The sequence below is a fragment of the Sturnus vulgaris genome, chromosome 9, assembly GCF_052056855.1.
Source record: "Sturnus vulgaris isolate bStuVul1 chromosome 9, bStuVul1.hap1, whole genome shotgun sequence".
NCBI lineage: Eukaryota > Metazoa > Chordata > Aves > Passeriformes > Sturnidae > Sturnus > Sturnus vulgaris.
In genome coordinates, this window is record NC_142251.1 from 4078949 (window position 1) to 4102756 (window position 23808).

Consider the following 23808-nt stretch of genomic DNA (forward strand, 5'->3'; position numbering starts at 1 on the left):
GAATTCTGCCCTTTGAGTAAATTTATCCATGAAGGAGATTGAGTTGAAGGTGGAATATCATTGAATATCATTTGGAAAGAATATATCTCACCAAGAAAAATACAAGAAGGATTTTGCTGTGAGTTTGCACTGTGGATGCAGTACAGTATGGTTCATCTACAGCACTGCAATAGAAATAATAACAATCCTTTCTTCTATTCCATCATTCCATGCCAGGGATTAAACTGAAGAGGTTCCTTCATACCACTTTCCAAGTACTTGTCAGTGCATTTAGAACATGATAGCAAAGAATTGTGTTTAATATGACTAACAGGATGTTCTCCTGTTGTATGTATGCCAAAAATTGTCATTACACATGGGGTTTGACCCTATTAATCTTACAAATGCACTTTTTCTTTCTGCTGTCAGATGTTTTCCGTCCATCCCATTTGCTTTCTCCAGATTATGTTTGCTAAATATATACCTTACCTGAAGGATATAAATTTTTTTTTGTTTTTACTTTAAAAAAAAACCCTACCATAATTATTGCTGAAATCAGACTTTCTCTACCCAAAGCCACTTGAGAGATTTCCTTGCTGTATATTACATGAAAATAATTGTTTACCATTTATTCTGTCATATCCATCTTGGTTAGACCTGAATGGTGCAACATATTCTTAAATTATTTTATGGGAGTTCTTTTATACTTTCAAAAGCATGATCTTCAGACGGCAAAAAATACAAATAATTGCATTATTATTATTTAATATTCTCCCTTTCAGGGTGGAATGTAGTGATTGGTGGTTTGCTAAGAAAGCAACAAAAGCCATAACTGTGGATGTGGAAGGAAATGCAGGTTTTGTGAGGCCCGTGGTTGCTGGTTGGCTGTTCTGAGTGTTGTTTTGTTAATCACACACATCAGGCCATCAGTGATGCTTCATTAGACATGCGTGACTAATCCGGGCTCTGTAAAGAGCCCCTAATTGTCTCATTGTTTATTTATGTGGCCATAAATCTCTGTTTACTTGTAGGTTCCTTTCCAAAAATGTATTTGAAACTAATAATTAAATCATCTGAAATGCTTGGGAAAAGATTTCCTTCCACCTCCATGCGGTGAGGTGTGCTTTTAAACTCTTCTTGTCTCTAATTGCAAAATGCTGTCGGCTTCAATGGCAAGCCCCTAAACTGTGAAAAAGAAATGAGATAAAAGCAAGAAATTACCATTGGGCTCTAAGCAACAAATTATTTCTGTTAAAGTAAAATTTTGTATCAGCTTGTGTATGTGCAGATTTCCAGATTATGCTGTAAAATATCTGTCTCTGTGAGGTATTGTATAGTTAAATTATTTATCTGGATTCCTCCACTGGCCCAAAAGCTGGGTAAATCAGTGTCAGTATCTTGCTTATTTATGGGAAATATCCTAAACAGAGGGATTGTAACCCAGCTGATGAAGATGACAGTCATCTCACCAATTATTTCCTGTTTTGTAGCAACCTGAAAGTGAATTTAATTTGCATTGTCTATTCTCTTTCAGAGAAGTTGACCCCTGTCCTTATTGAAATAAAGCTCTTGGGCCCAGTCTGTGGGATTGTAACATTTCTAGGAATACTCTGGTGGGGTTTCAGTATTTCTTGCAGATAAGTATTGCAGTGTGTTGCTCATATTTCATGAATTTGATCTGTAACCATTTTCTTCAGGCTGGCAATGTGAAACCCAGGAAGGAAAACCCTGTGTATAAACACATATATTTCATGTTGACTGTCTGTTCTTGTTATCTATCAGTTCCTCCAACCTTCATTATCTTTGCTGAGGATTTTATTTTATTATCTTTGAGGGTTTACCTGCCTAAAATGGTGTTACTCCACGTAAGGGGGACCAGACCTTACCTGTAAAATTCTATAAAAAAGAAATTAATTTGTCTCCTTATGCTGGCCACAGAACTGGTGATTGTGCTTCTGCTTTAAATCTTAATGACATCCCAATAAATAATACACATGACGAGTGGTTATAAAAAATCCTGCTGTCCTCAGGTTGTTCTCTTTAACTGGAATAACGTTATGGCTCTGAAATGTTCCAGCCAATGTTCTGGATGCCAACATCTTGCCCATCTTCCTGAACTTGTAACCTCTCTTGACCTTCCAGTGCAGATTTCTCAAGCTGTTTCTATTAAAGCATTTTCCAGCACGTTCTGAGGCTTTATCAGGTTTGTGCTGATAACCCCTGGATTTACTGCTCTTCCCTATTCTATGTGAGTGATGGTGTTAATTATGCTGATAGATTGCTAACAGGACGGCTAAACTTGGCTGAAAGAAAATTTTAGCAAGATTAAAATTCTCACTGTTGGCAAAAAAGACCTCGTTTAAAATGTACCAAAGGTACTTCTTGACTTTGCTGGAAATCTGTTGGTTCTGGCATCCCTGACCAGAAATCGAGGTATGATCCTGGATCTGCAGTTATTCCTTGGAGCACATGTGCTGGAGCAGATGAAATGTCAAACTGTCACAGTCTCTATCACTGAGCATCTCTGAGTCTTTAAAAATAGAAATAAAAGAAGGAATTAATTTCTTTTGCTCTCTGCTCGCTGTGCAGTGAGCAGGAGAGATGGGGTGAGGAGTTCACTGAGTTTTGTGTTTGCCAGAGGGTGGGATTGGCCAGGAGGATGCTGGTGCTCCCTGCCTGGGGCTCCCACAGGTGGGTTTTGTCCCTTTCTTGTTTTGGAGCTTCCCAAAGTTCCTGCTGGTCTCTTCCTGGCTGATCTCAGCTCTCTGTGAACACCTTACCTGATCAGCTGATTCCTCTCACCTGGTCTCCATGACTCTTGTCTCTGGGTTTTACCTGTTTTCCTCGAGCCTCTCCTGCAGTTTTCATCTGGGATTTCCTGTGTGCTCTCTGTCCTCGATCTCTTCTTTTTTTTTACCCTTCTATGGTTTCTGCCAGAGTTACTGAATTTGCAAACATGAATTTGGTTATTATGTCATACCAAGTGGTGCCAGCTCTGTCTTCTGCTCCAATCTTGATTTGTCTCTCCAGCCCTCTCCTTGCATGTTTAGCCAGCAGCTCAAGCTCAGTGAGGCTAAACCAGGCCTTTTAATCCTGACTCCCAGAGGTCTCTCTCTGACCTCCTTTTCAGAGAGCTGAGCAAAATATCAGCATCATCTATTTATTATTCAGCCCTGGAAATTCAGCAGCCTGTTTGACCTAGTGATGTGTTTTGATTGCCACACCCAGGGTAACTGCAGATCTTGCAGAATTCTTCTCACCTGCTCTGAAACACAGCATTTGCTCTCACACTGAGAGCTAAAACCCAGTCCTGCCTCTCTTCATCTCATGTCTCAATTGTTATCCCTTTCTTTGTCCTTGACAAATATGACTTTTATTTTTGAAATCCATTGTGACTGCTAGGATTGCTGCCTCAGCTTATTCTTTTCATCATGTCACACTTCCCTTTGCATTCCTGGGCTCTGAATCTGCCTTCTCTCTTTTATCAGCCCATTGCTGAATTGTTTTTTTCCAGGCTTTTCATGGCTGCCTTTATTCTTCATCAGCTTTCGAGGAGTCAATCCATAGTCCCAACTTTCACCATTCATTTATTCAGATTTCTTAATAAATGACTCCCAAATCCCTTTCTACCCTGCCCATCATCTTTTGGAGGAATTCTTTACACATATTCATGCAGTACTCCCTTATTTTTTCTTTAAAATACTCCCATGCTACAAACTTGTTTTAAACCTGGTGATGCTGAGGAGTTACTGCATTCATGCATCCCAGAGATGTCCCAAGGGGCATCTGGCCTTTAGCTCTCAAAGGTTGGAATTTAAATACAAACTCACTGGGATTACCTTTTAATTTGTTCTTTCTTTATTTTTAAAATCAGTATTATCTATTTATAGGAACTTACTTTCTAAGAAACGTTTGGTCTTGGACCATGCTGAGGATTCTAAGGGCTGCAGGTATAACAAGTGTTACATAATAACAATAAAGAGCAGCAACTGTAAAACAACAAAGTCAGTTTTTGCATGTAGAGTTGAAAATGGTGACATTTGGGGCTTTTCTTTGTGCATTGTCCACAGCTTCTACCTGCACAAGATCCCTCTGGGCTGACTGGGAGTCATGCCCTGCTCCTTGACACTTTCCATCTTTTTGCTTGTAAATATGACCAGTAAAACATGGCATTTACTGTTCTACATGCAATAAATGTGTCTAATTAGAATATGGCAGAGGAGAGGACTTAAAAATCTGTGTATGATTCTTGTAAGGTATTTATAGACCCTGGTGCTTCAGAAGGGAAACAATAACACATTTCATGGACGTGTGGCAGCTAGCAAAATGTAAATGTCAGAAGAACCTACTTCCTTAATTGCATCCCTTATTGACTATTGTAATTCATTCATTATTGGCCTTCCAAACTGGGCCCTGGGCAGTTTGGATGGTTCACAGTGCTCCACAGGGATTTTTAATAGCCACAAGCTCATGGAGTTCTGTTCTTTAGATGCCCAGTTTGCTGTATGAGGGTTTTAAAAGCCTTAGGTATGATGGCAGTTCTGTTACTGTGGAAAAAAAGAACCCAAAAGGCAAAAGGTGGGTGTGATTGTGCATATTGTGAAGTCTTGGGGATCTAGAGGTTTGATTTGAGGGCTGAAATTTCCTTTCACCTGGAAAAGGGAAAAGCTCTGATCTACAGCTGAGTCCAGCCTGCTTGTAATCAAGATATGCAGAAACTGCCTTGTGAGAATTCTGATCCTAATGGGCATGAAGATAAAACAAAGCTATTCCAGACACATTATCTAAACTGAAATAATTTGTGTGGTTTTCTTGTAGCTGTATTATTTTTTCAATGTGGAAAGAGTAAAAAGTTGATTGCTTTCAAAAAGGCAGAAAATGAGATTTTATGAGTTTAGTGATAGTCTCATTTGGTCTCCTGTTGTTTAATCCAAGCACCCAGGATTGAGTTAGGAAAGGGAAGTGCTGCTTACAAGCATTCTGCATTATGGTATGGAGAATCTCACTATTATATGGTTATAACAGAGAGAAATAACACTTCCAAACAGTAAATATTAGGCTTAATAATGTATTCCCAATTTCCATGTGGCTTCCATTGATATGGGGGTGGGTACTCTGTCTACAGAGCTGTTGTAATAAAAATTACTATGCCAACACTTCTGCTTTTTACTGATTTCAATGTTTGGTATGCTTACCCAGCCTTTGGGGTGAGTTTTGCTAAGAAATTGAAAGTCAGTATTGTTGCAGATCCTGTTACATAGTGGAGCTGCACAGCATCTCTCCCCTATTGTCCCAAGGCTGAAAACTCAAAGTATACCTTTATATTGGGATTTTTTTTGCCTGCATTCACTACCCTTTTGTGATCCAGATAAAAAAACTCCAGCAGAGCCACATTCCTTTTTCTCCAGCTGCAATTTTGTCTTATAAGAAGAGCACCCAAAGTGCAGAGTTGTGTGCAAGCCCTGGTGTTTTTAAGCCAGGTTAATGCATCACACAGTAGAAGAAAATTTCAGGCCCATTTTCAGCACACCTGGAATTACAATGGCTGGATTTCAGACTCCTTGGGAAAGGATTTAAGCAAGAGAAGTGCTGACATAATAATAGCACAGGCAGCTGAGATGCTCTGAAACCTCCCTGGAGAGCAGTGGGGGACATTCAGCAGGTGCCAGAACAGAAAGTTACATCCCCCTTTGAAATCCACTCCTTTTTTTTCTTGGAGATAGCTGGGAAGCATTACACCCCGGGAGTGCTGGTGATTTTCCCTCCTATTCAGAGCATTTTTATCTGGTGGGCTGCTCTGCAATTTTGTTTGCCCTGGTAGCAGCAATAGCGCTGTCACTGCTCCTGAATGCCTGTGCTGCCTCGTGGGCTCTCCTCTTGTGGGGTCAGATGAAAGAGGGGCAGATGTCCTTCACTGTCAAGGGTAATGAGAGGGGGAAAGTACAGGAAGAGATTGTTTTTAAATGTACATGGGGTTTGCAGGACCATAGTAATAGATATTTATTGGAAGTAAAGTCATTGAGTGATGTTCTGCCTCCAGGAATGCAGGGAAGTCAGCAAGAGCATTGTTCACTCTGATAATCCATGGGGTGAATAAACACCTTTTTTATCCTTCTTAGTTTATGTAATAAGTTCCCTGTGGAAGGAGAAGAAGGAAGGCCACTGCCATTGGATGCCAAACACAAATACCTGCTTTCATCCCTCTCCTTCATTTGAATAAGTCATAAATTTCACATACCAGTAGATCTTTGCTTACTACAAAAACAACTGCTCGTGAAAGTTGTCTTCCCAAATGAGATCCCTATACTCCTGACCTTTCTGGTGGATGCTCTCTCTGCTCAGCTTGTGGCAGCCCCTGTGTCAGGGGAGCCCAGGGGCTGGAACAGCATCTCCCATGGTGCTCCCAGCACCCGGTGGCAATCGTGGAATTACAGCAGTGTCCTTTAATTGTAGCATTCTACCTCTCTCTGCTGTTAATACTTCCTAATCCTTTGTGGTTCCCATCCTTATCCCACGTCATTGTTCTCCCAGTGAAACAGGCAGCAGCATTCCTGCTGGCTTTAAAGGCAGCACTGTGAATAGGTGAGACAGAACACTAATTAGTTTGAGTGCCCTGACATTTAAAGCAAGTAAGAAGTCTGGGTATCTAAAAATACTGTATATGGCTCCCAGCCCTGGCTCTGCATAGCTCAAAGTACTTTTTTTTCTCTTCTTTTAGATAGTCAAAATACGGATTTGAATCCAATTTTTTCATTATGTCCTTGCTTTTAAAAAGGCTAGGTTGGTTTGTAAAAGGTTTTATGTGCAGCCTTCTGTGATCTTTAATTACCTGAATGCTTTCCTGTGGGTGATACAGGAATTTGGAAGTATTTTAAAGTGTAAGGCACTTGTGAGTGTTCCCTGTGCTTGCACAAGGCTCAGTGCTGAGCAGTGCTGGGCGTGCAGTGATGATGGGTAAATTCAGGTTTGATGAGGAGGAGAGAAGTCGTGCTGTGTGCAGGAGCTGCAGAGGAGGAAATAGTGAAAGGAGTAAATAGGAAACAAGGCAGCATCCACAGCTGTGACAGGCTTTGCTGCCTGCATTTCAGTAAAAGGTGAGGGCAGCACTGCCAGGGAGCTTTCCTGGACAGAAAAGCAAGGCAGGGAGAGAGAAAAGCCAACAGAGTTGATCTGTGCTCTCAGCTGGGCCAGGTCTGCTGTGAAGCTTTAATCAAAGTTTGCTTTTAGAGATTTCAATTAGCAGCAGAGACTAAAACCAAACATTCGTCCTGCTTTACATGAAAATGAGCGGGGAAGAAACAACTCTGGGCATTAAAACGTGCAAATGGGAGCTGTAGGGATCTCTTTTGGAAGGTGCCAGGGCAGAGCTTAAAAACAGTCTCTGCTGCCTGAGTTGAAATCAGAACTCTTGGAACATGATGTGCCAAGCACCTACCAAGGGCAGCTTCAGGAATTCCTGCCTTGGGATAATGAAAGGGGAAAAGAAAAAGAAAATAGAGGCAAAAATTACCTGCAAATTCTTTATTCTGCTTTAGATTCTCTTTGAGGTTTGCCTTTTACATTTTATTTTATTCTTATCTTAGGGCTCAAGTACTGCACACACACTTGTCATGTTGCTATGGATGGTTTATATCCAAGGTGAAGAGTCTGTTGTGGGACCTGAACAAATGAAGGATTTATTGATGAATGATCCCATTTATGGGATTGTCTGAAGCTTGTTTATACGTGCAGTTGTAACTCAGAGGAAAAGGTTTCCTCTCTTTTTTTTTCCTGTAGGAAAACTGAAAACAAAATGGTTTGGTTTTGATGCCCAGGATTGGTCGTTCATGAAGCTGTTTCTGAATTGCAAAGCTCATCACTACAGGGTCATCTTTTGCTGATGTGCAGGTGCCCAAGTCCATCTCCAGCCACTGAAACCATTGTGGAACACAGGGCTTTTTGCTTCTATTCCTTGGTTAATTTCTGATTCTGAAATCACTTCTGTATTTGAACAATACCAAGATTGTGTGATGTGAAATTCTCAATTGTTTTGCATCATTTTCAACTGGCTCCTGAACACAACATACTTGTTACACACAGCCTGTGAATTCATAGAATCTTTCCTGCTCTTATTCTTCCCTGTACCTGTGCTTTCTCTCAGTCCCCTTTAAAGTCTTACTAAATTAGGGAGAGTGTCTGGGAGATGGATAAATAAAAAATAAATCCCTTTTCCTTTTTCCCCTTTTCCAGTAAAGTTTCTTACACCGTGCAAGTCGATGTATGGCCCAAGGAAGTTTCTGTTTGATGATTATCCACTGCAACTTAAATTTGAGTATGGTTTTTGTGATCTTTTCAAGCTCTGCTTTATAGGGGTTGCATGGGAAATCAAGAGAATCAGCAGCTGCCTCTCACTGAGGAGTTTTTCAAATCACAGGCTACAAGAAGAGGGTGGCTGGTAATGCTTGCTGAATCTGAAGCAGTTAAGATCTGAGACAGCTAAAGCCAAAAAAATTACTTCCAAATCTCCTAGGAGTTGTATGAAGGAATTGCTTGTGCTGTTCATGTAAATCAAAAGCATTTCAAGAGGGTGAGGAATGTTAGTGTAAAGGAACAAAAGAACCTTGTAAAAAGTAAGGGATGCTCAAAAGGACATTCACAATCTGTAAAGATGAACAGAGCAAAAGTATGGAGAGGTTCAGTGATGCTGCAGCAAACTGTCTCATTACTGAATATTGTGCTCCCTCAAATTCAAGATTTAATCAGTGAGTATTACAAAGTCTCACCAGGAAAAAATACAAGGCATGGTCAAAGATGCTGCACTTGAACTGCATGGAAGTTTTGGCTTGAGGGTAGAGTGCAAAACTGGCATATTTATGGCTGTTTTGATCATTTTGCAGAGGGTGGTGAGGTGAGAGCTCAGGTGGGATGCTCTCAGTGTGTTACAGCCCTGGGAGTCCCACAGTGACCACTGAGCAGCTGCCATCCCAACAGCTGCAATAATAACTTACAGGCAGGTGCTGTTCCTTGTACAGCACACTGAAACAGTGAAATGGCAACATAAAACAATGTACTGCAGCCTGTAGATGTTCCTTGCAGATGGAATTTGGGACGTGTTGCATTGCTGAGCTGATTAGGGCCATTGACTTCAGTATCAAGGATCAGGTCTGCTGCTTCTTGGCTTTGCTGTGCAAATCCTTATGGCTGTGTCAGATGCAGAACAATAATAGTACAAGACTCATGGGAGGCCCAGCATCTCAGCTTCAGTGTAGCACATCTGTCTTTCCAAAGCTCTCTGAAAATGTTTCCTTGCCCTTTAGGATTTTCTTTGTCCTGGAACAAAATTTGCAAGTGCATATTTAAAATGCAACTTGGGCATCATAGTAATTGGACAAGGGTTTTGGGTTTAACTAGCTACTTTCACTCCAGGTGCAATAAAAAAATCGAAAAGCCTTCGAAGTGAAGATGGAAAATTGGCCATATGTACGTTCCAGTTTTGTTTTGCCCCTTTCCAAATTCATATATCTAATAAATGGATCTCCTGCATGAGCAACTTAGCATTTGCTTCTGAAGACAATGACCAATAACTAAATTCATATCTGGTCTTTGTCAGACATTATTACAAATTATGAGAGCTGGACAGAAGTTTATTACCTTAGTGCTGTTCTCTTTCACAAATTAGGTTCTTGGAGCACCCAGCCAGTTCAATATCAGAGATCCATTCATCACAATTAGCCTGCTGTGCTGGCAGAGCCACGTCCTGCTGCCTTAATTGACTCTGGGGTTGGGGACAGTGCCCCACCAGCTGAGAGCATCACTGGGTGTGTCTGTCACAGAGGCACCCACAGGGCCACTCACCTTTGCTCTCTCAAGAATTTCCCACTCTTGCTCCCCAGATGAGACAAAGACAGCAGCAGGATGCTTTTTGCATCAAGCAGAAGGAATGGTGAGGATTAATTTGGATTTTTTAAGCTTTTTTCCTGAGTCCAACCAAACAGGCTCTTGCCTGGGGTACTCCTGGGAAGTATTTGCCTTTATTTAGGATGGAGGGTACAGGTAGAGCTTAGTGTAGCCTTGGACTTGAGCAGGTTCTTACCCTCACTCAGGATCTTGCTCCTGACTCAGCTGAGCTCAGGAATTCACATAATCTGGGCTTTTTTTTGCTTCAGTCTCCTCGGCTGCAGGAAGAGAACGGCTCTTAGGAGTTAGTTATTGTTATTGTTATTAAAAGGAAATTAAATTTACACTTGTCTGGGTGCTGTGCTGTGTCACAGCCAGACGGCTGCCCCCCGGAGGGACTGAGTCTGCAAGAGCTGGGGCTAAATCTGTTTGGATTCTTCTCTTTATCAGCACCATATTTCATGTGCCCCTTTGTGCTACACAGACCAAGCTTTGATCTGCATATAATCTCAAAGTGAGCTTTTTGTGCCAAGTGTTTTTATTGCAGAGCTTGTGCACTGAGACGCCTTTTAGTAGCTGGCACTTGGAAAAGTCTTCAGGTTATTGTCTGCAAAATCAGTGTGTGTGGAGGAAGCACGGGGATTAGACAGATTTATTTTCTTCTCATTGTGAAGCCACGCTTGCAGGCTGCCATCAGAGACAGCCCTTCAGGCTTGGAGAGCACTGCAGAGGTTACATTTTCCTTTTCTGCTCCTGTCCTCCTCTTGGGGTGGGGTGTTTTTGCAGAAGGAAAGTCCATAATCTGTTGTTCAGCCTACATTCCATGAGTGGCTCTGGCTCAAACAGATTCAGGACTGGACTGTTCATTTTCAGTCTCCTTCAGGGGGAAGGGTTCAGCCCCCACTCCATGGTTTTTTGTTCAGTTTATACTCTTTTATGACCAAAACTGATCATCTTGGCCTGTGCTGGGAAATGCCTCCCAATACTGAAATCTCCATAACTGCAAGAGGTTTCCAGAGGGTTTTGCTTTCCAGGTTTTCTTATGTGACATTTCTTTTTGAAAGCTGAATTGGAATGATGCTTTGTTCAAAAACTCCTTGCTCTTCTCGTAGGAATTCAGTATTTTGATAATTTGCTGAGCTTAAGCTCTACAGCTCTCTTCCTTTCCTAGATCAAACCTGATAAAATTTTCCACATGTTGCAGTTAATGTTTATATAGCAGATTTTTTTGGCTATCAAGTGTTTCCTCACACTAAGCACTATCACATTTAAGGCAGATTACTGTGATCTGTCATATATTGTTTGTTCTGTCCCCTCTCCGTGGGCATGTGACAGAAGTGCTCATGACAGTAGGGAAGGGCTGTCAGATTGGAAATAAGATGTTTCTCAGTCACCCTGTGCTGTGTCCAGTAGTAATTTGCAGGGAGTTTGAAGTTGTTGGCAGCTGTAGCTCTGAAATAACACTGAGCTGTCTCCTCTCTGCTGTTTCACATGAAACTGAGAATTTTTGCAGTGGTTGTTTCATTTCCCCATCTGCTCATCCCCTGCCTTATCTCAGGAGGCTGATGTCTTGCCACCCCATCTGCCATCCAAATACCAAGTTCCAGAAAACAACACCAGAAAGTTTGTGATGCAAATGCAATTTATTGATGTGTTTTTCATTTCACTCTGACATTTGAGACTGTTGACTTTTCCTCCAAATTTTGTGTGCACAGTCCCACTGAAATGCACTTTTCTCTAGAGGGAGAGGAAGTGGAAGGGTTCACAACTGCTTGAGAGGTATCCATGCACCTTAATGAGTACCAGGGAAAAGTCTGTGTCAGAGATTTTGGGGGTTTGGGTGATGTTTATTTTGCTGTCTACGTACAAGGACTGCTGTTCATCTCTTAAAACTTTCAGAAGTTACAAAACTAGGTCGGTCTGGGATTTGAATATTCAGTAGAGAATTCAGGTGTTTCATGTCCTGGGATGGTTTGGGTTGGAAGGAGCCTTAAAGATCATCTAATTCCAGCCCTGCTGCCGTGGGCACCTACAGGACTGGGGGATGTTTCTGATGGGGATGAGCAGCTCCACTCCACCTTTGCTAAGTGCATTTTAAGGGAACAGCAGAGAAACATTGCAACACAAGCACAGCAACTGAGGAAATGCTTGTGGCATGTTGTTGTCCCCATGATCCCTGCAAATATCAGCTAAAACAAACAGGAATTGTAAGGCAGTGGCTGTGAAGAGCATTGGACCAGGTGCTGCATTTTGAGCCCAGCACAGCAGCCTCCTGGGTGCAGTGGAGGAGAACCATCTGTGCCACCCAGGGTTTTCTTGCAGCAGGGAAATAAAATTAATCTCAGAGCCACTCACGTGCTTTGCAATTCTGTGTTTGCACTGTGTTGCAGTAAGTAATGGTCGATGTCCTGTCATATTTTGGGCTTGCTGAGCTTCTTGGTAAGGTTTTACCATTCATTTTCCATGCTAGGTTCAATTTCTGTTTTTTGGTTTTTTTTCCATGGTCTTCCTAAACAGACAGGGCCTGATTTCCTTATGTGCTGCTGAGTTGGAATACAGAGGACTTGCAGCATGGCTGAAACTGTGTTCCATGAAGTTATTTCATTATGAATTCATTCAGGATTTTGCAGTTTAGTGGGTAACTGAGGTGTTTAGGGAGTTTATACAGGCAAAATGTTTTATTGCTTATTCCAGTGTGAACAGGCAGGAATAGGCTTGGTCCATGTGTATCCCACATCCCAGCATCCATAGTGCAGCTCCCAGTTGATGCCACTCTCTGGAACCAGGCTCAGTGTGCAGCTCCTGGAGGTGAGAGGCTGTGCCACCCAAATCCCTGTGAGCCTTGTCCTGCTGGATGTAATACTGTGTGGAACAAGCCCCCTGCTTTCCGTGGGGCAGCTTTTCCAGGAGGATTTGCAGCTTGCAGGATATTTTTTTTTTTTTTTTGTTGTGGCTCTTAACACTGTGCCCCAGGCTCCACTAAATAGACAACCTCATTAAAAGAGAAATAGCGATAGTAAAGCAGTGACTTTCTCATGCCATCTAACTCACATTTTTGACATGATTGCTGGACCCTCCAAGTACTTAATTGATTGACTTAATTGATTTAGTGGCACTGGAGGCTACAGCATGGAAATAAAGGGGCAAGATGAGGATAAGGGGTGAAAAAATTTATGATAGGTGCCAAGCAGCCTGAGGGAAATTAGAAATGCTACAGATCTCAGAGGCAGCTAAATCAATTCAGTGTGATGTACAAGGAGTGACCTGGGGGAAGAGGAGAAACAGGGGATGGAATGGAGGAAAAGAGAGGAAACAATGGCTGGTGGGAGAGACCAGAGTAAACTTACGGGGAAGAGGAAAGGCAGCAGGCTTGGTGCAGATGGATATTTTGGACTTTTAACACCAGGCAAAAACTTCTTAGTGTTTGAATAAAATACAATAATGCCATTATGTTTAGCCTAAAAAAAAAAAGAACTCATGCATCACAAGAATGTCTTGTTACCCAGTTTGAGACTTTATCTGTGCTCCCATTTAAAATCTCCAACATTTGCAACAGTGACTAAAGTCACAGGAGACCTAAAATAATTTGGAGGCTGTGGATTTTGTTAACAACTGAAACTTAAATGTTAAATTACTTTCTAATCTCTGCAATATGTAATTGACTGTGTTGAACCATAATACAAATTAAGTCTTCTCTATAATTTGTTCTGCCGTGCTGCAGTACTCCAAAACAATTTGGTACCTCACTTAAGGGTTGGTAAATGGTTTGTAGCAGCTCTCAGCAGAGACAGAGACTTCAAATAGTATGTGATGGAATCCATCAGCATTGGCATGCAGGGGTGTCAAAAACATTCCTGACTTGAGAAATAATTCTTTTATGTGCTTATGGCTACTAGAGACAGGATTCTGATTTTGCATTTTACAGTTGTGAATCTCTCCTGACTGCACCAGGAACCCCATTTCTGTTGTGCAGGAGCAAAAAGTCAGACAATCAGTAAATGATGCTTAGAATGGAGTATTGGAATATGTAGAGAGGACACATGAGGTGAACTGAGGGCTGTGAAAACACAAGTATGTTTATATCTCCGTTTGAGTACAAGTATGTGTGTGCAACGTTGTATTTTACCTGTGTGTTCCAACCCAGTGTCCCTCAAACAAGTGAAAAGCTCTCCCTAAACACTCCATCCAGTAAAATACATAAAAGGATAATTGCAGTCACCTTTATTTAATCTCTATTTCTATTGATACAGTGTGTAAAATATCATAACCGTTGGAAATGAAATTATTTTTAAAGAGTGAATGTGGATTCTGAAATAAATTGGAGCATCTCCATCTGTTCTCCTACCTTGTGGGTGATACTCTTCCATGGTAGAACAATCTTCAAATTTAATTCCATGAGGAAGGCATCTGATCACAGTTTAATTTCAGTGCAGAACGCTGCCTGGCAATCAATAAAGCAATGTCAGAGAACTTTGATTTAATAGGAGCCAGAGATAACGTTCCCTGTCATATGCAGAATAGAGAGATGGGAACATTTCATTTCATCGTAACAGATAGCATGTAACTTGGTTTTCAAAAAAACCTAATAAATCAATATCCCTGTATTACCTAAGTAAGATCCCATCATTAATTTTAAACGCTCAGCACATCAGGAGAGTGTGAAGTGCACCTTCAGCTGAGCCACGCTCTGCCTGCAGTCACTGGCAACTCTTCACTCTGCCACGAGCAAGCAGTCTCGATACAGGGACATTAAGAGCCATTTACTGTGAAATGAAAATGAAACATGTCCAGTCTTTTGTTTGATATGGAGCCATCCATCTCTCACAGGCTGCCTCTCCTTTCAGGTCCCACTCCCAGCCCTACAGAATCCCCATCCCTCGCCCTGCACACCCTCAGCCTTTCCCCTGACACACACTGACGTCCTCCCTGCTTCTCAGTTTCAAAACTTCTGCTTTGTTTTTAACTCTAAAAATAGCTGGTTGTTTGGAGATTGCCTGGATACCATGCTGGTTTTCAAAATGTGCTTTTCTCAAAGCCAGCAGGAATCTGAACCTCCAAAGAATTCTCTGTGAGGCTTTGCCTGCTCTCAGAAATAGCATTATCCCTAGATGATTCAAGAGCAGGTCAATATATCAGAAGATAGAAATTTAAACTAATAGATTGTTTTAGATAAGCTTTCAAAGGACATTATTTTAAGTGGAAATAATTCTCTATTACTTTGATAATAAAATGCTGTTTAGTCCAAAGTGAGAAGGATTCTGGCACTACAGGAGATGCTTCCAGGAAGCTCAGATTCTTGTCCTGACTGAGCAGAATTTTGCTCAGACAGTTAAAATTAAGCCTTTTTATTATTATAATTCACCAAAGTGGGATTTTAAGTAAAATGTGGAGTTTTGCATTCAGCATTGATTTCCAATTGAATAATTACATTCATTTTCTGAGGAAAATAAATATTTGGAGCTGCGTTACTGCCTGAAGTGAAATGTCTCTCACTGGCTGATGCAGATTTTTGGGGAGATAAGGCAGGTCTGGTACTGACTCCTAGAGGTGTTGGAGATCTCAGCTGTAGCTCTGCAGACCAGCCTGGTCTGGTGATCACCCTGGGTGAAGCTACAGGTTTCTGTAGCCCCTGCTTATTTATGTACCTAGAAATAACTAATTCCGTGCCTGGGATGCTGTGTAGGTAGTAACTAGGTAATACATTCTCTGTTTCATTTTATTTCACTGAAAGACACCCAGAAAAATCTTCAATAGAAGCTTTTAGTCACCCTGCTAAAGCAGTCAAATTTGGTTAGATTTTGAGAAAAAGAGAGGCTTAAAGATTTCAGATATTAATTGGTTTTCATATCAGAATGTGTTGGGATCCAGATAAAGTGGTGATGGAGAAATTATACTGCTTTTTAATCAAACATTCTGATGGATATTTTCTACTTTTTTTTTTTTTTTTAGCTACTCCAGCATCACCACGCAGTTCATGAAATTTCCTACATTGCAAAGGATATCACAGACCACCGAGCGTTTGGATATGTGTGTGGAAAGGAGGGAAATCATAGATTTGTGGCAATAAAAACAGCCCAGGCAGTAAGTATCAAATCACTGTCATTTTCAGCCATGTAACTCAGCTGAAAAGCCATTTGTAAAAAGCTGTTCAAGGGGCCAGTCTTGGGTTGTTTATGATTGTGCTAAACTGGTCACAAATGTCTGTGTAGATCTTAAATAGCAAATTAATGGAACCAGCTTGGGCAAAAGGGGATGTGTTTCATTGTTCCCAGTTTTTTATGGTGTGTTTTGTTATAATTAATTATTGTTTACCTTTCTAGCTAAGCTAGACTGGATGAAGATAAATTTGCTTATGTTCCTACACTCACAGAAACCCACATTGTGTGTAGTCTACTGTAATTCCAGTGGATGAGAAACCACTAATAAATATGCCTTTACATTCATCCGTGTGCCTTTTATATTCATAATGCTTTTTATATTCATAACTATAATTATCATTAATTTTCAGGCATAGTTAGTTCAGTAGAAATTAACCCAGGCCTGGGTGCTGAGATAGAAATTAATTCTATATGAAGTGTAATTGTGGAGGTGCTCTATCAGCAGGATGGGATAAGAGGTGTTTATTTTCCCCTACAGAAATTCTCCACCCTGTTTTTGCTTCCATAGGCTGAACCTGTAATCCTGGACTTGCGAGACCTGTTTCAGCTCATCTACGAACTGAAACAAAGGGAAGAAATGGAAAAAAAGGCACAAAAGGACAAACAGTGTGAGCAGGCGGTATACCAGGTACACCAATAAGCTTAGACTACTGCCACGAAAAGTTTGGGTTTGGAGTTTTCCCCCCAAGTTGCTCCAGAGAGGCTCTGAGCATCCTCAGCACTTCTGACAGCAGTGGGTTTGAGCAGTGCTGGCTTCCAAAGGACCAGCGTGAGCCCAGCAGCCAGCCTGAGCCCAGACTAGGATTAAACTGAGCTGGAATCTGTCACTGGGGTGTGGTGAACCTGGTTAGCAGCTGGAAGTGATCCCCTCATTTCCTGCTTAGTGTTTCTTCTAACTCAGAAGGAAAACTTTAACGAAGGGTCGGTGTTGTAAGTCAGGTTTTAAGTGTTGTAAGTCAGGATTTACGTGTCTCATACTGTAGGGGAGATTCAATATACTTCTGACTGTGTGTATTTGAACCAAGTCAAACGAGGTGCAGATTGTTAAACTCGGATGGAACTTGAATAAAGTTACTTTGTACCATAATGTGACTTTACCTGTATCCTAAAGAAAGAAAACTATAAACTTACCTGCCCATTTTGCTTATTCCTTTGCTGTCCTTTAATTTCTGAATACAGTTCTTTTATCTCTGCTGTTTATGTTCTTTGCTTTTACTGCCTGTCCTCTTACTTTGCTGTAGACAATTTTGGAAGAAGATGTAGAAGATCCTGTATACCAGGTAATTTCTGAAGCTGTATGGCCTTGAAGTTTCAGAAATGACTAGATACATGTTATCTTCAAACACAGCCAAAACCTTGAACAAAATGTTTTGAAATTTACTGAGAGAGGTCTTGTGAGAAACCTTTAAAACCTCCACAGAAAGTAGCATATTTAGAGATTGAACTGTAAATAATAGCAGAATATGTCTGTATAGAATGGAATATTTCAGTTGGAGTATAGAAATATTAGATGAAATATGTCATAAGTACTACTTAAAATATGGTTTATGTATCCAGATTTTAAGTTTCAAAATGAGATTTGTCATCTTTTTTTAATACAAACTCTTAACTGAAAAGGGAGGTACTCTGAAAATTAGAGAAGGTGACATCCTGTTCTCATAGTAATAAGTTGACATTTTGTTTTTGTTTTCTGTGGAGCAAGAATTTAATTCAGAGGATGAGTATTTGGGAAAAAAAAACCCAACAGTAGCATTGATGTTGTAACACACTCCCTTGTTGGTGTTTGAGCTATGATTTAATAATAGATCTGAAATTTAAGTCTTGCTTCATCCAAGAAAAATGTCTGGGAGGAAAGATGATTATCAGAAATGTGTCAATATATTCATGTCCAATACCCTGCTGAGTGTGAAGAAGAAAAAGATGTAATTTCATTCTCGTGTTTTTGTGCTGAAACAAAATATGTGGTAGTTTACTTTTTTTTCCTGGAGATTTTGTGTTCTTCCACTTAGGCATATCAGTGGGAGCCACGCTGAAAGGAACCAATTCAACCATTAGTGAATATTGAACAGTGCCTAAGGTGCAGCAAGAAAGATGATAAGAGCCAGGATGCCCTAAATTACTGTTCAGCTATTATAATGTCAGGAGTTTTGTTCTGTACTCTTCACAATAAAGCAAGAACCTGAAAATGAAAAAGTGTTGTGACAGCCTTTTGCCATGTGGCCTGTTCCACACACACCAGCCTGGATTTAGCACTTCTATTCGCAGATAATAAATATATGTGGAAATAATTGCCATTATGTAAAAGAGGCAAAATTCATGTTGCCTTCAGAAAATTAATATTGGGCCACAGGCAGTCTCCCTGGCGAGGAAGAATTAGGGAGTTGCTCTAATGATCATTAAGAGGAGATTTAGGCTTGTTCATTGCCGGGTTATGAAATATGAAACAACCTTTCCTGGTGCTTCCCAACAAACCTTGTCCTGCTGCCAGCCTGTGCTTTGAAGTTGTTTCTTTAATGCCTGCCTTTGTTTTGACGTGGAAATTCCAAACGGCCTTTTTCCCTTCTGTTTCATCTCTGACTGTCCCTCTCTGGCGCTGCTGCCATAGTACATTGTGTTTGAGGCTGGACACGAGCCCATCCGTGAGCCTGAAACGGAGGAAAACATTTATCAGGTATAAAAACCTCTCCCCTCGCTGTTCCCATCGCAACGAGCGTTTGATGGAAGTGCATTTCATACATAGCTCGCTTTTAGTTTTCATCCATCACCAAAAATGTCTTGGCATTTCATTCTGGTGACATTATCTGCCCAGTCACAATGTGATTTTTCTGTTGTTTGTCATACGAGCTTCTGCAAATTTATATTAACTTTGTCAACGCAACAAACTTTTGAGTACACCATATGAGGTGATAAATGGAGATTTTCTTCTTTTTCCTGTTAATTTTTTGAAAATTTTTTTGCACCTATCCTGAGAAACATGCTGAAGATTTGTTGGCAGGCCATCCAAGCAATTCCTAGAAATTTCAGTGGTGCTGCTCTTGTTTCTGTCTAACCAAGGAAATTACTGAGCAAAACCTCAGAGCTCTCAAGGGGTATCCCCCCCAGACCAGGGAAAGCATTTTCAGAGTGCATATGTTATGTTAAAGCCCGAGCTCACATTCTTCACACTGACAAAAAACAGCATTGAAAGCAATATAAAATAATCTTTTGTCGTTCAATTTATCCTCAAGGGATCAGTATGAGGTTTATTAAAATATAATGTAATTCATTTTGTATTACATACTAGAGGCAAATCTGAGGATAGACAGAGATCTTTGTGCTCTGTGAGAAAATTGTGATTCGAGGAAATTGTTCAGTGTGGAGGGAAAGGAGTTTCAAGCAGTGATTAAACATTTCATCCAGCTGGACTACAGGTTGATCTGCTTATAGGAAAAGATTGTAAGGTAGGCAGGAGCAAGGATAGAGCTAAAAGGAAAAAAAAAGAAAAGCATTAAGTAATGAGAAAACGTAGGAAGATGATAGAAATAATGAGAGGCTAGTGTAGCTGTAAGCAAAAATAAAAAGGAGCTGAGTGGGAAAGGGAAATGCAAGTTGAACATTAGAAAATGACATCTTATAGATGCCATCAGAGGATCATTAATATGAGATTCATTTAATCTCTGCCTGCTGCTCCCCTGGCACCCCCACTGCACACACTCAAAAATGCAGCTTTTTGCATCTCCAGACCAAGACTGCAAAGCTCTCAAGGTGAGAGTCTGCCTAAGGCTAAACATTTTCAGTGTTGAAAGTTTGACTGTTCTCAGCAAATGTTAAAAAATTGCTAGTCTAGTTGTCAGGTTTGTGCTAGAAACAAAAATCCCATGAGAAAAAATGGTGATTGCTGTTCATCAAAGTGTGGAGCTTTTAGTGACACTTGAAAGAATCACTGGTGGAAGGAAGCAAAATGGGGATGTTGGTCCCAGTGTTTGTAGATCTTCCAGCAAACATTGGGTGGGTAGGGAAGAAGTTGGAGCTGTGTTCTCAGGAATGGCACAGAGAACTGGAGGACTCTTTGGGCAGTTCCTTTTCCATAAAATGGAAATAGAAGGTGAAAAGCAAGTAGTGAGGCCTTGCCTCACCTCAAGGTTCTGCTGTTGCTGTCCTCTAAGTCACCAGAGAATTGCTCAAGGCTTCCTTTGACAGCACCTGGATGTGATGAAGTGTTTCCTCCCACAGTGGTCACAGGAAACACCTGGGATTATTGTGCCATATTCTGGATATTCACAGTCTGGCATTGTCCTCTGTTACTACAGGCACTACCTGAGCTCAGCAAATGCTGAACTGGGGAGTTAGGAGCCATTTTTTGGGTTCTGTGTAACTGATGGATGCTGAGGTGTCCCAGCTGCAGACTGGCCTGTAGCCATGAGTTTCCCAGCTCCCACAGGAATCCTGAGCTCTTGGATTCAACAAATCTGGGTATCCACAGCTCAGATTTTACACTCAGATCTCTCACAAAATTGTTTCTCTTACAAGATCTTGGTAATCTCAGAACCATCAGGCTACTATTAAAATCGAAAAAGATCCTCTTTTATATTTTTTGGTGCTTTTGGTTGGTTGGTTGTTTTTTTTGTTTGTTTTTAATTTTTTTTTTAAATTTTATGCATATTTGTGGCAGCTTCTATTATTCACTGTGAAGCCTTCCCCATACCAGATATTGCTAAACATATATCTGCTCAATAACCTCTCACAGCCCTGCTTCAGCCTCACCAAACCTTTCTGCTGGTGCTGCTCTGGCTTTTCATTTGCTGGCATGCAACAAATTCACTTCTCCCTTGGTGGGAGAGATTCTCACCCTGTGGGGAATTGCAGATGAAAGATACGTGCAGAAAGTGACAATTTCTATTTCTTTTTAGCATAATAGAGGTCACAACTTTCTTCTTAAGCATTCTTTCTCTGTCTGTCACCTTTCTTTGATACATTACCCTAAAGACTGTCTGGGTCTGCTCTTTTAATATTATCCATGTAAGTTGCTGTAATTTGTTAGGCAAGGACTCAATCACTGAGCACATACCAATTGCTCAGATTGCTTAATAGCATCTCCTCTGCTGCCTGGTGCTCTGGCGAGGTGGAGATGGGATTTTGGGAGGTGGTTTGGTGTTTGTGTGGCAGCACTGGTCTCTGTGGAGAGGCAAGTTCTGCTCCGTGAGGAGTTGACAATCTGAGATGGGGGTTGGTTCTGAACTGTGGTGCTTTCATTGCTGCAAGATGCAAAGACATCCAGATGGTTCACAGCCTGTCACAGAGACAGAGCTGACAGCAGAAATAGTGCTGGGACCTCTTACTGGTACTGCTAATCAAAGGAAAACCAGCAATTCCCTGCAGCCCCCCCAGTGTAAGCAGAGATGCAAACAAATGTGGTGGTGCACAGCAAGAAAAGACAGCAGGTCAGGCAGCACCGAGTTGGGAGGGAGAAATGGCTTTCAGGAAAGTTTCTCTGTCTTCATATGAGGTGCAAGGAGCTCTTCTCTGAGCATAAATTGGAGTAGAAAAAGGGGGATTGGCAGTGCAGGGGAATGCTCAGTCCACAGCTCTGGATGTAGGGGCAAATTGGGATGACTTCACAGAAAGGCTGGAAGGAGGAAGAGGAGAATGGCTGAGAGGAAAACAGAAACAAATGCACTCTCGTGAAAGTTTAGAAACAGTTTATCTTTCCATATTTCCCCTCCTTTTGTGAAGACTCTGCTTTCCAGTGACTCCTAAATTGACCATTCCTGGTTCCTGCTCCCACACTGTCACCTATAACTCTCTCTCTCTCCAGACTGTTTCTGCCATGGCACTGAATTTTCACATCTAATGTGATACATTAGGATAGGAACAGAGAGATCTTCCACAAAGTTTATTCAGTTTCTCTGAGAGTTCTTGATAAACTTCTTCAATGTGCACCAAGTTAAAGACACAGAGTTTCTTGTGAAGGGGTGAGAGAACAGTAGGGACAATAGTACAGAGAAGTTTTTATATAGAATAAGAAATGATAGTAGATCACAATGAATAAGTAATGTTTCTTCACCTTCCCCTAGACCAGTCTGAGTTTAATATCAGAACCTTAAGATATTTAATTTCTTAGAAAACAAAAAGGTCGTAATTTTACCATATTGCAGTATCATCCTATTGACCTGTGAGGTTTCATTGTTGTCTGAAATGTAATTTTTGTACTCTGAATGCCTTGTTTGGTGGAAAAGCACCACTGATTAGAACAGGTTACTGTTCTTTTTGCTTTTGTAATTTACAATGGACGCTTAGTGCTTCTGGGCAGGAAAGGAAATAGAGAAACAAATTATAAATATGCAAACAAATGGTCTTTGGGCAAGCACAGCCCAGTCCTACAAAGCAGCTGGGTCTGCATGGGCAGGTTATAAATGCCCTGGGTATAAATCATGACTGGTGGCTCAACTAAAGGCTCACACAAAGTTTAAGTGCATTGTCCCCTGCCCATCCTTCCTGTGTCAGGCTTCAAGAGGCCTTAATTCCTTAGGAAAATTGCATTATAACCAAATATTTCCTAGAGCAGCCACAAGACCCCACCACTGCAGTATTAGGACTCTTTTTAGCTGATTAAATGAATTGTGAGGAAGAAATCTGACTGAAGGTAAAATAATCTCTTACCCTCATCTTGGTAAATCTACTTTGTGTCTCTTCATCTGGGGAGATGATGAACTCACCTGACCATAACTTCCATTGCACATCTCTAACCCCTAAGTTAAAGGAAAAAAACAACCATTTAAGTAGGAAGGAGCTCCAAGTACACCTGGACTTCATGCAACCAAAATGATCTGAGAATGGAAATCTCCTTTCTGAACACTGCTGGGCTGTAAAAAAATCCAGATAGGTGTTTCATTCCTTCAGTATTTTCTCTATTAATGGCCCTACTTGGATAAGGAGGGAACCATCCTCGATTTCATTAGTATTAAGAATTAGTAATAAATAAACTACACCTTTATGTACACCCTGTGCATAAATATCAATTGCTCTTTTCAGTTTTTCATCCAAGCTGCTTTTTTTTGGTGACCTCAGTTTTCCTTTGCTGTTGCAGGTTCCTACCAGCCAAAAGAAGGAAGGTGTTTATGATGTGCCAAAAAGTCAACCTGTAAGTGTAAGTATCTTCCCTGTTTATATACAGTAAGGTGGGTGTGGTTTTTAGCTTCTGTGACTTTTATTCTTGTTTGTAACATTTGATACATTTCTCATGGTGTGGCTTTTGTCAGTGATGCGTTATGGGTGGGTTGGGATTGTGGTGTCACTTAAATCCATCTCACTCATTGCTTGAATCTCCTTTCTGTCTTTCCTAACTCATTTTTTTAGGCAAGTCACCATTTTTAAATGTGTGATTTGTGGTTAGGGGTTGACAGCAGGCCTTCTGCCTGTTAATGCTTGAGGTGCTGCCTGGTTTGGAAGGGTCCCTCTGGTACCCAAATGTGCATTGTTTCTGTAGTGCTCCAAGTGTACAAGAAACCAAGCTCAATTCAGCTGAATTTTTTCTGTCCTGTGCCTTGCGTGGGCAGGAAAATACTAAAAAATAGGGGTAATGTTAGGCAAAAACAGCATTCCCATTCTGTGTATGGGCATTATGAAAAAGTGAAGCATTTATTCCCAGAATAGGTAAGGAATGGTAACAAGTGATTGAGAGCAGTGACAGATGCCTTAGAACAAGGTGTGCATTTGCTGAAGGTGCTTATGCTCTTCAAAATAAATTTGTGCTATAAATGCCTCAAGAAAATGTTGGATTGCTTTGGTTACACAAAAAAATGAGTATTTCTGAGTA

The 23808-nt window shown here is 40.9% G+C and overlaps 1 protein-coding gene across 17 annotated transcripts in view; it reads left to right on the forward strand.

Moving 5' to 3' along the window:
• DAB1 (DAB adaptor protein 1) overlaps nucleotides 1–23808 on the forward strand; it is a 413546-nt gene that overhangs the window by 356194 nt on the left and 33544 nt on the right. For 13 of the 17 annotated variants that reach the window (XM_088169651.1, XM_088169658.1, XM_088169652.1 and 10 more), the window contains 5 exons: nucleotides 15805–15936; nucleotides 16522–16641; nucleotides 17255–17293; nucleotides 18619–18684; nucleotides 23080–23139. In XM_088169651.1, the coding sequence (XP_088025777.1) occupies nucleotides 15805–15936; nucleotides 16522–16641; nucleotides 17255–17293; nucleotides 18619–18684; nucleotides 23080–23139 (417 nt within the window). The remainder of the gene's footprint in view (nucleotides 1–15804; nucleotides 15937–16521; nucleotides 16642–17254; nucleotides 17294–18618; nucleotides 18685–23079; nucleotides 23140–23808) is intronic. The other 4 variants (XM_014870564.2, XM_088169663.1, XM_088169662.1 and 1 more) reach the window with 3 other exon arrangements.